The 13,450-nt window shown below is 42.8% G+C and overlaps 1 protein-coding gene across 3 annotated transcripts in view; it reads right to left on the bottom strand.

The window, feature by feature from the left end:
- PTPRQ (protein tyrosine phosphatase receptor type Q) overlaps positions 1-13,450 on the bottom strand; it is a 538,157-nt gene that overhangs the window by 26,433 nt on the left and 498,274 nt on the right. For 2 of the 3 annotated variants that reach the window (XM_040408443.1, XM_040408453.1), the window contains 3 exons: positions 8,884-8,910; positions 8,409-8,490; positions 5,581-5,671 (listed from right to left, as the gene is read on the bottom strand). In XM_040408443.1, the coding sequence (XP_040264377.1) occupies positions 5,581-5,671; positions 8,409-8,490; positions 8,884-8,910 (200 nt within the window). The remainder of the gene's footprint in view (positions 1-5,580; positions 5,672-8,408; positions 8,491-8,883; positions 8,911-13,450) is intronic. The other variant, XM_040408462.1, reaches the window with a different exon arrangement.

Raw genomic sequence — 13,450 nt, 5'->3', positions numbered from 1 at the left:
TGACCAAATAATTCACGGCTTTCTGCTGCTTGTGCAGACACTCGAGAATGTGCAATGTTGAATTTCAGCAAGTTGGAACATTGCATATTAAGTGGTGTAGCTGCATACCATTCTGATACTGCAAGCCCAAGAGAGGGTTACTCACCACGTGAGAATGGATGAAAATAGGGACAGTCTCCTGGACATTGCCAGCACCTTGCGCAAGCAAGTGCACTTTTTTTAAAAGGCCATGCAGGGAGCATGTGTTATTTCCTCCAGGTTCAGGGTGGCCAGGATGTTGTGTCCATTGTCGCTGACCACCTTGCCCACTTGGAGTCGGCTAGGTGACAGCCAGTGGGATGTTTGTTGCTTGATGTACTTAAAGAGGACCTTTCACCGATTCTTACCCTATGAACTAACTATACAGATAGGTAGAGCGGCACCCGGGGATCTCTCTGCACTTACTATTATCCCCGGGCGCCGCTCCGTTCTCCTGCTATGTCCTCCGGTATCTCCGTTCCCTAAGTTATGGTAGGCGGAGTCTGCCCTAGCGCTGGCCAATCGCACTGCAGAGCTCACAGCCTGGGAGAAAATACCCTCCCAGGCTGTGAGCTCTGCGCTGCGATTGGCCAGCGCTAGGGCAGACTCCGCCTACCATAACTTAGGGACTGGTATCTCCGCCTACTATAACTTAGTGAGCGGAGATACCGGAGGGCATAGCGGCAGAACGGAGCGGCGCCCGGGGATAATAGTAAGTGCAGTGAGATCCCCGGGTGCCGCTCTACCTATCTGTATAGTTAGTTCATAGGGTAAGAATCGGTGAAAGGTCCTCTTTAAGCAACTGCTCGGCTTTGTGGCTACTTTTTCCCAGGCTGATCAGCTCCAATACAGCGTGGCAATGCTTGACTTCACACATGTGAAAGGAAGGATGGGTAATGTGAGTGACGTTGTTCCCTACTGCTGTTGGGGATGGGACCGTATCCATTGGGGAGGAGGTGGAGGGGACAGGTAAGTGCCAGCTGTGGGAGCCAGGCCCATGATATGGTCGTAAGGGGTCAAAAGGACTTGGCCATTGTGCTAGGGTGCTGCTTCTCCACTACCACAAAAACATTGACTCAGTGGGCTATGAAAGGGATTTACTGTCCCTGCCCGTAACAGCTTCTCCAGGTGTCTACCGTGGAGTGTAGCTTGATGCACAACGAGAATTGCAAGGAGTGGTCCGCATTCTCTGCCATGTGAGAATACAAGGCTCTACTACAATAGTTCTAAAGTGACTGCACCGCCAGCAACATGGCCAGGTGGGGGTTCAGCTTGTAGACAAGTTAATTGCTTGTGGAGAAAAGTTTTTTCATGGCCAATTGTTCCATTATAGATGTCTAACAATGGAGCTGAGTAAAAGAAGGAGTCTTAGCAGGAAAAAAAGATGGTGATGATGATGATGACAAAGATTCTGTATTGCATGGGGATGCGGGTTGGCTGCCACAAAGAGGACCAAGAGAAGGAGGACAGACTTGTTCTGATTGGGAATGCTGGCCAGTTGTATTTTCTCAAAGGATCCTGTGATGCCGCCTCATGTGCTGCAATAGATCTCTAGTGCCTATAATTGTGTTTGAAAGGCTATGGCTTATTTTAATCCTGCAGATCTTGCACACCGTTGTGGTTTTGTCTGACCGTCGTGTGTAGAAAAAGCACCATATGGGAGTTGCTTGCACAGAGCTACAGGAAGCCAAGTTGGGCTTAGCACTAGGCACCTTTTGGGCCTAAGCCACTCACATGTCAGAGGCATCACCAGTACCTGAAGCAGACGTGGCCCTGGCAGTTCTTTGGTATGTTGCCTCTGCTCTTTATTGCTGCCGCCACCGCTCTTCTCCACAGATGTTGCCTCCTCCTCAGCACCCTGATCTGGCTCCCAGGTCTGTTCATCACACAATCATTATTGGAGTCCTCACCCTCCCTGACACTTTTATCAGACTGTGAGATATCATGATGGGTACCTGGGCCCTCCTCCCCTACTTTGCGTTTTCTCTGAATGTCACTGTCGCTGCCCCCACCTCAAATTCCTTGGCTACAGGCGCTAGTATTACCACCACCATTAACACAGGTATGCATGGGGTCACCAGCATCCTCCCCAACCTCCTATTCAGGGCAGCCCAAACAGTGATGGCTCTCACACAAGTCCTCAACAGGGAGGCTCTCTTGACTATCTGCCGTAGGGAGTTGTGGGGTTTTCTTGCCACTTCTTAGGAAAAAAGATGGCGCCCCTCTAGGAAGGGGCAGTGAAGGGGAGGACTCCACTAAAAGTCTTCTTTGGGGCTACAAGATGGAAGAGCAGGAGGAACGCTGTGACCCCTGGCTCCACAGCACTGTGTCCAACTCTGAAGTCATCTCCATGTCATACTAATGCGACTGAGAGGAGGCGTGAGCCATCGAATCGACTATCTCATTCTCTTTCTGCTCAATTATAATGTTGCACCTTTCCGAGGTCAGCAGAGGCAACTGTGGCCTACTACCACTACCACTACTACTTCTGGCAGGATAGATGGTGCTGCTATTACTCACATTCTGGCTCTGGCTCTGGAACCTTTCCCTAACGCAGACATTTTTGGCCCAGGGTAGTGTTGTGCACTACATGTGTATTGGTGTAGTAAACTAGTGCTAGTTTGAATATAATCACCAACCCCCAGCCCCCCAAAAAAAAATATATATATTAAAAACGTGTGAAATAGGGGAACAGATTTGAGCCTAAATTCGTTATCACTACTTTTGTGTGCTACCCTGTCTATATTCGTAGCAATCATGTATATATGCTAGTTTTAATATAATCAGTCCACAATAAAAAAATAAATAAATAAATAAATGAATTGATCGGAAATGTGTTTGTGAACACAGAAATTAAGGGAAACTGTTTTAGGCCTAAATTCGTTATTCCTCACTAACTGTTGTGTGCTGGCCTGTGTATTGGTGTTAATCACCTACATGCTGGTTTAATTAAATGGAACATTTAACTTCCAACTGTGTGGAAATAGAATTCATGGAAACTGACAATTGAGGCCTGACACTTAATTTCTTGTTAACAGACACAGATAGATTGCTGCTATACCTTGTGTCTTGTAGTAATCACATGGTGACCAAAACACAGCAATTTTGCAGTTGCGTATTTGATTTATGGTGTTCACTGTGCAGGCTAAGTATTTTAATAGTTCAGACATTTACAGATTCTGCAGTAACAACTATGTTTATTTTGTTGTTGTTTATTTTTCAAGATGAATAAAAAAAATGGAGTGTTTTGAACTTCCATTTTTTAATTTTGAAAAACCTTAATAAACTTTGATGTACTTTTCTACTAGGGCACTTGAACCTACTACTGCTTTATATCTTGTACAATACAATGACATATGCCTGTAATTGGAACACAAACATTGAAAGCTTGGGATCTTCACTGTCACTGCCATGATATGGAGACTGAGTGAGCTATCTTTCTCTGCCTACCTATTTAGATGGCATGGTCCCTATGACCATGGCATTTGAAGAGTCAAAAGGCTACGGTTGAAGATAACCACATGCAGTTAATACAGTAGCTACAGACTTGTAAGCTGCACAACACTATGTATTTTATTTTTTTCTACTGTTAATTTATTTAGTTTTAACAGGAAAGTTGACCCTTGATGCTGGATTTATTATTAAGACCATTGTCAGCTATATAAACTGACAGTACCTGCCACACATGGAGAGAGCTCAGCTACTGAGACAACGCCTCCTTGAGTGCATCTGACAGGGATAAAGCACATTTCCCAAATATAAAGGGACATAGTAAGTGTGCAAAGGAACCACTTGTTATGCAACCATAGCAGAAGTATGCTGAAAGGTGACATGGAACATGCCCAAGAAAAGCAAAACATTCTGGATATATGAGGTCCAGACTCCAGTTACAACTTCCTTTTTTTATATGTTACATTTTATATGTCACCTATGAACATCATTTTATATTTTCTATACATATGATTTATAATATTTATTCAAGTCTGAAGCAGTGATCACAAATTTACTGGTTACTATAAGAACTGACCAACAGCTTGTTGACAGCCACATACAGCATGCTGGCCTGCAGTGGAGGTGTCGTGGAAGTAGTAGGAGAAGATGGTAGTGGTAGCAGTGATAATGACCGTGGTTACAGTCCTTACGGTGGCTAATCCCGCTCCCTGTAGTGCTCCCCAGGCCACATTGCTCCCCAGGCCACATGTGCAGTCTTTCAGCTCTGTTTCTTTAGCAGATTTCAGTTTCAGGGATGAAGATATTATGGACTAGGCATAGTTCTCAGGAGCTCTCACTAGGCATGTCCTTCCCCTAGTCCTGCTTGCTAGGAACTCTCCAACCAGGGGGTGGGACCTGTCCCTCACCCAGGCAACTGTACTAAAAAGCTGCCATTTAGCAATTTTTTCCCCATACATATCCATTAAGGATACCCAGTGCACAAGTAAAAAGAACACTTTACTGTAAGAATACTTATAAATAAATCACATCCTTTGCAGTAATTCACTGGGTAACTGCACATACACCCAAAGCTTAACTGAACTACTACATTGTTCTGTGCTGCACTGCATCTTGATGCTTCACATCATAAAACTGTAGTTTACCTGATACACAGCCTACACTTCTCAGAAAGCTTTGTATAGAAATCTGAGAGATGGCAATACAGAGATTATATATATCGAGGAACAAAGAGATTAGCAAAAGGATGTATCCATTTCTCTGATCTGATGAATTTGCCATAGAATATAACATGACAATTTGCCAATGCATCCTAATGGACGGTTAAGGCCCTTTTCAGACGTCCGTAGAATGTGCTCTTCGCATCCGCATTTCCGGAGGGCGGCCCGATCTTCCGCTCCGCAAGAAAATAGAGCATGTCCTATTCTTGTCTGCAATTGCGGACAAGAATAGCCATTTCTATAGGGGGGTGCTGGCTGGGTGTATTGCGGATCCGCAATTTGCAGACCAGGTATGGTCCCCCAATGCCATAGCCTACATGTATGTGGTAGGGAATGTATATTGTAAACTCAACTAGGGCAGTGATAAGTATATGTATTGTATAATACCTAGTACTATAAAAAAATAATAATAAACTAATGATTAGTAAAGTTACAATAAATTTAAGATAATGGGGGAATGTATCATGAGAGGAATATTTGTAGTTGGTTTTGCTTGAGTCTTCCTTGGTGTACTTTATGCCACATTTATCAAATGTCGCATATTGTTTGAAAATTTGTGTTATCCTTAAACTTTTGTCTTGCAAAGCTACTCCAGTTGTCCTACGCTACCCTCCTACTTGAGTGAGACTGTGACTATTTTGCAACTTTTTTTAAAAGTCTCAATGATAAATCTAGGTTGAAACTAATTAACATAGCTAACCACACCCACATTTATATCCGCATTTAAAAGCTCGAGTGAGTGGTGTAAGAATGCAAAAAGCATGCAAAAGCATGCAAAATTTTTGTGCAAGTGCAAAAAGTCGCAAAAGTCCTATTTTGCCACTTTTTTAAGCTAGAATTCTGGAGTCAAAGCATGATGTCAGGACCAATGTGTTTAAATTGATATACATACATGGCTTTATGTTTGTAAAGCGATTTTTGGACCTGTTCCATGGTAGATCCGCATCTGATACAGCAAGATCTTCAAGAAACTTTGGGAGCTCCTGCAAGAAACATGAAACATATTAAACAAGCAGAACTCTATCCCTTTATAAGTTGCTCTTATATGTGCGTAAAATTGATAGACCAAAGCAATTATGCTAGGTAATCATAAAGCAGAGCAGATAATGAACTTTAACTAATTAGTAATGTAGACAAACGTTTATGTCACTCTAAACCAGTTGTTACTGTAACTGCACTGAAATTCACGACATTTCTTCCATTGCAAGTGACCATTTACTCTACACTATATCAATATTTTATACCATTGTATCCCAGTTTGGACCACAACTGTTGCACTAAAAGCCAATTAGGCACATGCAGTTCTCCATTTTAGCATTACTTCAAGTTGTGATGCGAGATACTTTCACATGTATCATATTTTCTGTCTTTTGGCCACTACAACAATTCAGCGCAGCTGACAGATGTTCCATCGCAGTGAAACCATCTCATGAAACCATTCCTATTGCATTCTGCTAGACATCTAACATAACATGTGGTTATTGGTTCTTGGTTCTTTCTCTGGGAACCCTACCGATCATGAGGATGTAGGAGCGGCAGCACCAATGTAATTAACAAGGAAAAATGTAATTATTATTCAGATTGTGAAACTTGGGTTTATTTATTCTGGAAATATATACCGTAGCTTAGGGGAGATTAAACTTTCACAATATATGAAAAATAGTACAGAAATCTTTCTAGTAATATTTTTATACCTAGGCCTGTAACCATGACAACATGGCATCCTAGAGGAAATAAGATCAGTGAGATTATAGAACTTTCTGCCAGAAGAGGTTGTGATAGCTGATTCACTGGCGTTCAAGAGTCTAGAATATAAAAATATTGCGGATTATGGGTCTTGGATTTTTGGAGATGGGATGTTGATTCAGGAATTTATTCTGATTGCCCTATTTGGAGTAGGAAGGCATTTTTCTCCCTTTTATATGGAAATATTAATATCTGTTTTATAGGGTTTCTTTTGCCTTCCATTGGATCAACACTGTACAATTATAGGATGGGGTTGATGAACTTGTGTCTTTTTTCCAAATTTACCAATTATGCAACTATGAAGCAATGGTGCATATAGCAGCAGATTATGTGAAATGTTTCCGTTGCATATATACAGCTACTATGTATAAATATTTGGGGATATTGTAATGAGGTTATAGCACGGCACTAAAGAAGCCACATTAAGGTGGAACTTAAGTTAAGGTTGTATTACACTGGCTGATATTTCGGCTGATAATCACTATCGAGCGTCACTACTACTACTGCCTCTGATTGCCTGATGAACGTTCATCAGGCAATTCTGATTTTTATGCATGCTTAAAAATCAGTTCTTGCCAGTGGCAGATCGTGCTGTCTAATAGTCATCTGCCACTGGCAAACCACTAGACAGTATGGGGATGAGCGATGTAATAGCAGCAGTCTCCTCTGCTAGCTAGCAAGAAATTGCTGGGAGGTAATGTTTCCATCCCAACAATCAGTTGCTGATCCGCCTGTCTAATACAGAATTCAGGCCACGTCAAACAGGACTCTCCATGTCCCACTGATGTTTCTTAAGTACAATAAATGCACTTTGTTTGAAACAGGTATTTTGCAGTGCTTCACCACTGGAAGCGTTTTTCTCATCCATTGGAATTTCTAGATATTGTGGTTCTTGTGAATGTGGTGTTTTCCATAGCAACCTGAAACCTGGTGAAATTACAAATTGCTCTTTATGCTGATTGAAGAGTCTCTGATTCCTATATTATTTAACTGGAGTAACACTTGGAACAATTTCAATGCCGTTGCTGCATTAGGGTTAATTCAGTATCCTGTTCTACAGACATTGGTTTTGTTTCATTCTCAAGATTGGTGGGGTTTTACCCTCACCAATGGTAATGTGATGGCAAATCTTAGTGATATGCCATCCCTTTACAAGATAGGAATAACTCCTTAAAGATTACGTAAACACTTAAAACCTAAATTATTTGCTCACCAATGTACTGAACACTGGGCAAATGTTTGATTTACAAAGTATAAGAAGGTGTAAAAGAACTATAAACAGATGCGCACAGTATCATAATATAAAGTTTATTAAGACAGGCATTTTAGACGCCTGTCTTAATAAACTCCTAAACTGGCGGTGGATCTGCTGAAGTTATGAAGAGGAGCCGGCCTCTCCATAACTTCGGTGGATCCGCCACCAGTTCTAAATGTAACACAGCTTTTGAGCTGTCTTACATTTAGACCATTTTCTACATCTGAAACATAGAAAATGGCAAATGAGACAGGCCTGCCGGACTATCCCCTTCCCCGCCCACTTGACGCCCAATATTTTAGACCTGACATGAGCGGGGAGAAGTCGCAAATTGCAGCGCAGCTAGCCGTTGTGCCGCAATCTGCACCTGAAATACACCTGATATAGGCATATTTCAGCTTAATAAATGACCCCCATAATATGCAGCAACTTTTCAGAAGACGTTTATCACGTTTTCTCACAAAAAACACTATTCCAAATGGTTCTCATCCATAGAATTTCTTCTTCTTTTTTTTTACGGGCTCACGCCTGTAGGGCAATGTGGCATGTAAAACCCAAATCAGTGTAGCCTTACTGTCTAAATAATTACTTGGGTAATTGGGTATTGATTATCAAGGCTGCAGTTTTTCTTGGTCTCATATGCTTAAAATGGACATGAAATGTGACACATGACAATTACTGGAGAGCTTGTGATGTTGTGACAACTGTTAGGAGCATACCGAAAATTCTTCTTGAAATTTTAGGTTGTTATTGGCACACAGCTCCTCAATGTGCTGCAGAAAGGTTTTCTTGCTCACAGGCCTGGGGAGAAAGTATGAGATTACATTACACACACAGTAGCATTCTACATAGATATATTCAAATGATCTAGCTCGGATTCACTCTATCATATACAGTTATTTGGAAAATACACCATCATGTTATTCTGGACACTTCATAGGTTTGTTGAGCAGTGATTTTGTTCTCACAATGACAAAGTTTTCCAGTCTGTTCAAGCTAAAACACACACATGCAAGTTTCACCCTAGAGAGACAAAGCATTTCTCCAGTTACCATGCAATTAGTCATGCTTTTATGATTTATATGCAGGTCGTCCTTGTAAATGCATGAAAAAGCACCATACATTAACTTTCATCACACTATTTAATCTGTAGGATCGGAATTGAAAAAAAAAACACAACTTTGGTCAACTTACTTGAGTGATTTCCTATAACTAAGTAACCTGCAACAGAGATTATATTAAAATATGTGCAAAGAGATCTGCAGTATATTTGGTTACTTCAAAGATTTTGCAGGCATTGCTTTACATACACATAAAGAAAGACACAAAACGACATGCCACAATTATTGTATATTTCCAAGTAAAGAAAAATACCATAATATATGTATGTTGCAGGTGTTAAAATAATGCAAAAAATGTCACAATAACACAACACATGCGTACATTGCTTAGTATGATCCTATTGTAACTTTGTAAATGTATGTACCCATATGATAAATACATTTTAAGGAGTGTGTTTGTTTTACAAAATCATTACCAAGTACCCTATTCATTCTGAGTTAATACAGAATGGTCTCCTGTTCAGGAACAGCTTATACTAGCCAAAGCAGAGGGCAACTGACAAAGAAAATAACATGGGACCCATATGGTTACACATCATGTGAGCAGCCCATTGATTTAAATGAAAGCTATTCACTGGGAGTCCAAGCAGTGGGACTGTTCAGTCAAGAGCTATTCTGGATATAACAGTTCCATAATGATACATTATATAATTGTTTCATTGAGTTCCATTGAATTCTAGGGCTCGCTATAGACACCCAAGAATTGGAAATGGAATGCTGGTCATTCTGAATTATTAAATTACATATATGATGATGCTGCAACCCAGTCATGGCCTCTCTGTCTACAAGCTTGCTAGCTAACATTACACATTCCCGATTTTAACTCCCCATTTTTACACACTGTTTGAACCAGTGCAGAGACTGCACAATTTCAGTAGTAGTAGTAAGTTCCCTCTTCCTCTATATAATCCCTGTTTGGGTAAAATATTAAATTTATTTTAGCTGCATATCCTTAAAGGTTTTTACGCAAATTACTGAAGGTATCTTATACGTTCCATGTTACTTGTTGGGATATTGTGTCTTCCTAGTTATTCTCCCTGTTTTAAAAATGCTGGAGCTGTCAGAGAAATTTTTTATTTTTATTTTTTCTCAAATGACATTTGCTGCATGAACTACATTGTGCCCTGCTATAGAGGTCAGACGACTGATGTATACATATAGCATGGGCCAGTAATCACATGTTTCAAGTACCTAGTGAAAGTAAAGGAACATAATAGTACTGCTCAATGATGGCGCTAGTTCAGGAGCTCACAAGCTGTGCTTGTGCCATCACTTGCGGTTGCCAGCTATATTATACAGCTGGCACTCTGCTCTCACTGCCCGGATTGGAGATAATTATAATACTGGCAGTTTACCCCTTCAGATGACACAGTCAATAATGTCTGTAACATCTAAATAGTTTACAGATTGAAAGGACTCCCTCTGTACCCCATCAGACACCTCACAACACAATCACAGGGTCACTATGGGGGCCAAGGCAACCAGAAGCTTTGCAATGGCCTGCAGGGTTGCCAATGTACGTAAACCAATTAGACCAGAGACAGTGGCTAATAGGTGACCTGTCAATGTAATACTAACATTTAAAACCCATTAAAATACAGAAGTATTGTAATGGATTTTACCTGCAATTGGAGGACCAGTACAAGTTTCTTAATAAAAAAATATATTTTTGCAAAATAAAAATAACATTTTCAAGTAAAAAAGTGCCACTTTTCACCATATCCATATTTTTCTTTATTATTTGGGGGGGGGGGGGAGTATTCTATGCATAATTAGTATTTCCCCATCTGTAACAATCTGGTAAAATATAAAATGATCATGTTTCTTATTATTCCCAGTGAATGCTGTAAAAATTAGAAAAAAATATAAAAACAATGATAGAATTGCTGTTTTTGGCCTCCCAAAAAAGGTGTAAACAGTGATATGATCATGTACCAGAAAATTGTACCAGTAAGGCTACTTTCACACTAGCGTTCGGGGCTCCGCTTGTGAGCTCCGTTTGAAGGGGCTCACAAGCGGCCCCGAACGCATCCGTCCAGCCCTAATGCATTCTGAGTGGATGCGGATCCGCTCAGAATGCATCAGTCTGGCGGCGTTCAGCCTCCGCTCAGCAGGCGGACACCTGAACGCTGCTTGCAGCGTTCGGGTGTCCGCCTGGCCGTGCGGAGGCAAGCGGATCCGTCCAGACTTACAATGTAAGTCAATGGGGACGGATCCGTTTGAAGATGACACTATATGGCTCAATCTTCAAACGGATCCGCCCCCCATTGACTTTCAATGTAAAGTCTGGACGGATGCGTTCAGGCTACTTTCACACTTAGAAATTTTTCTAAGTTATAATGCAGACGGATCCGTTCTGAACGGATACAAACGTCTGCATTATAGGAGCGGATCCGTCTGATGAAACATCAGACGGACCCGCTCTGAACGCTAGTGTGAAAGAAGCCTAAAAACGAAAGCTTGTCCCTAATAAAATAAGCCCTTACATACAGTTGTTTTCAAAATTATTCAACCCCCACTGAAATTGAGTGTTTTGGCCAGTTTGACATTGATTTTGATCATTTCAGTCATCTTGTTTACAATTAAATCAAAGAGGCACTTGTAAGTCAGACAAATATAACATAACATTTATAATGAAATAACCACAAATGTCTTTTCTGTGCTCCCATCATTATCAGTTTTATTCAACCCCCAAGTGACATTCAATCTTAGTACTTAGTACAACATCCTTTTCCAGTTATAACAGCTTTTAAACGTGAAGCATAGCTTGACACAAGTGTCTTGCAGCGATCTACGGGTATCTTCGCCCATTCTTCATGGGCAAAAGCCTCCAGTTCAGTCACATTCTTAGGCTTGCGCGCTGCAACTGCTTTCTTTAAGTCCCACCAGAGGTTCTCAATCGGATTTAAGTCTGGTGACTGTGATGGCCACTTCAAAATGTTCCAGCCTTTAATCTACAACCATGCTCTAGTGGACTTGGAGGTATGCTTGGGATCAGGGGTCAAGCCCTGGGAAAAAAAGTGTGGGAACCCCCAGTGCCTCTCATCAGCCCCCCAGTGCCTCTCATCAGCCCCCCAGTCCTCTATATCAGCCCCCAGAGTCTCTCCATTAGCCGCCCAGTGCCTCTTACCAGCCCCCAGGGCCCCATTCACTAGCACCCAGTGCTGCCCCATCCACCAGCCCCGAGTGCCCCCTCCACCAGCCCCGAGTGCCCCCTCCACCAGCCTCCAGTCAGTGCCTCTCCATTCAGCCTATACGCCTTTAGTATAAAATAAAATAAATAAACTTACCTCTCCTGCTCCTGGACACAGACGCTCCTCTTCTACTGCTGTAGGCTGCGCACGGAGTGACGTCACAGAGCGACTCACTCGGCTCCTGTGCGCAGCCCTCACAGCCGATAGCCGAGGACCAGGAAGGTGGCGGTGAGCAGGGGCGTAGCTATTGCCTCCCTTAGGCAAGTGACAAACTGCCCCCCTCATTCTTAGGCAAGTGACAAACTCAGCTCTGCTACATCTACAATGAGCAACTACAACAAATCTGTAATGCCAAACTGCAGTTCCTCTCTGTGATGCCTTGGATAGCTTCCACTGGACCCTGGCTGTGGGTCCAGTGGAAGCTATCCAAGGCATCACAATCACAGAGCTGGGTTTGTAGCAGAACTGGGTTTGTCACTTGCCTAAGATTGAGGAGGGGGGGGGCAGTTTGTCACTTGCCTAAGGTCAGGGTAAGGGGGGCCTCCCAACCAGGCTGTGCACATTAATCCTGCCCTGGCTGATCGATCACTTGACAGACACTCACTCAGGGAGTCACAGTCGGATGGTCCAGCCACGTGACGGACGCTCACCTCAGTCAGCAGACAGTCGCACTCGTCGCAGGCTGGCTCAGGATAGGAGGAGGGGAGCTCTCAGGCGCCATGAGAGGAGTCACAGTGAGGCAGTCGCAGGCAGCAGCACCGCTCCTCCTCCCTCCTCCCTTAGCCTGCCCTGCACAGTGCACTTCACGCAGGGCCTCGCCTCCGCTCCGTCTCCGCCCCCTGTGCCCTGTGAATCTGATTTCAGCCGCGTTCTCCTGGCTTGAGGCTGAAAGGGAACGGCGTTCCTGCCATGAAAAAAGTGCAGGAACGCCGTTCCCACGCGTTCCCCCTCCACTCGACCCCTGCTTGGGATCATTGTCCTGTTGAAAGGTCCAACGTCTCCCAAGCCTCAGGTTTGTGACGGACTGCATCACATTTTCATCCAATATCTCCTGGTACTGAAGAGAATTTATGGTACCTTGCACACGCTGAAGCTTCCCTGTACCTGTAGAAGCAAAACAGCCCCAAAGCATGATTGACCCCCCACCATGCTTCACAGTAGGCAAGGTGTTCTTTTCTTCATAGGCCTTGTTCTTCCTCCTCCAAACATAGCGTTGATCCATGGGCCCAAACAGTGCTAATTTTGTTTCATCAGTCCACAGAAAACTATCCCAAAACTTTTGTGGTTTGTCCACATGACTTTTGGCATACTGCAGTCGACTCTTCTTATTCTTTGGAGACAACAAGGGGGTGCGCCTGGGAGTTCTGGCATGGAGGCCTTCATTACGCAGTGTGCGCCTTATTGTCTGAGCTGAAACTTCAGTACCCACATCTGACAAATCTTTTT

This window comes from Bufo bufo, chromosome 1, assembly GCF_905171765.1.
Source record: "Bufo bufo chromosome 1, aBufBuf1.1, whole genome shotgun sequence".
In the NCBI taxonomy this organism is placed as follows: domain Eukaryota; kingdom Metazoa; phylum Chordata; class Amphibia; order Anura; family Bufonidae; genus Bufo; species Bufo bufo.
The sequence above is the reverse complement of the archived record's forward strand: the minus strand, read 5'-3'. Positions and strand labels throughout refer to the sequence as shown.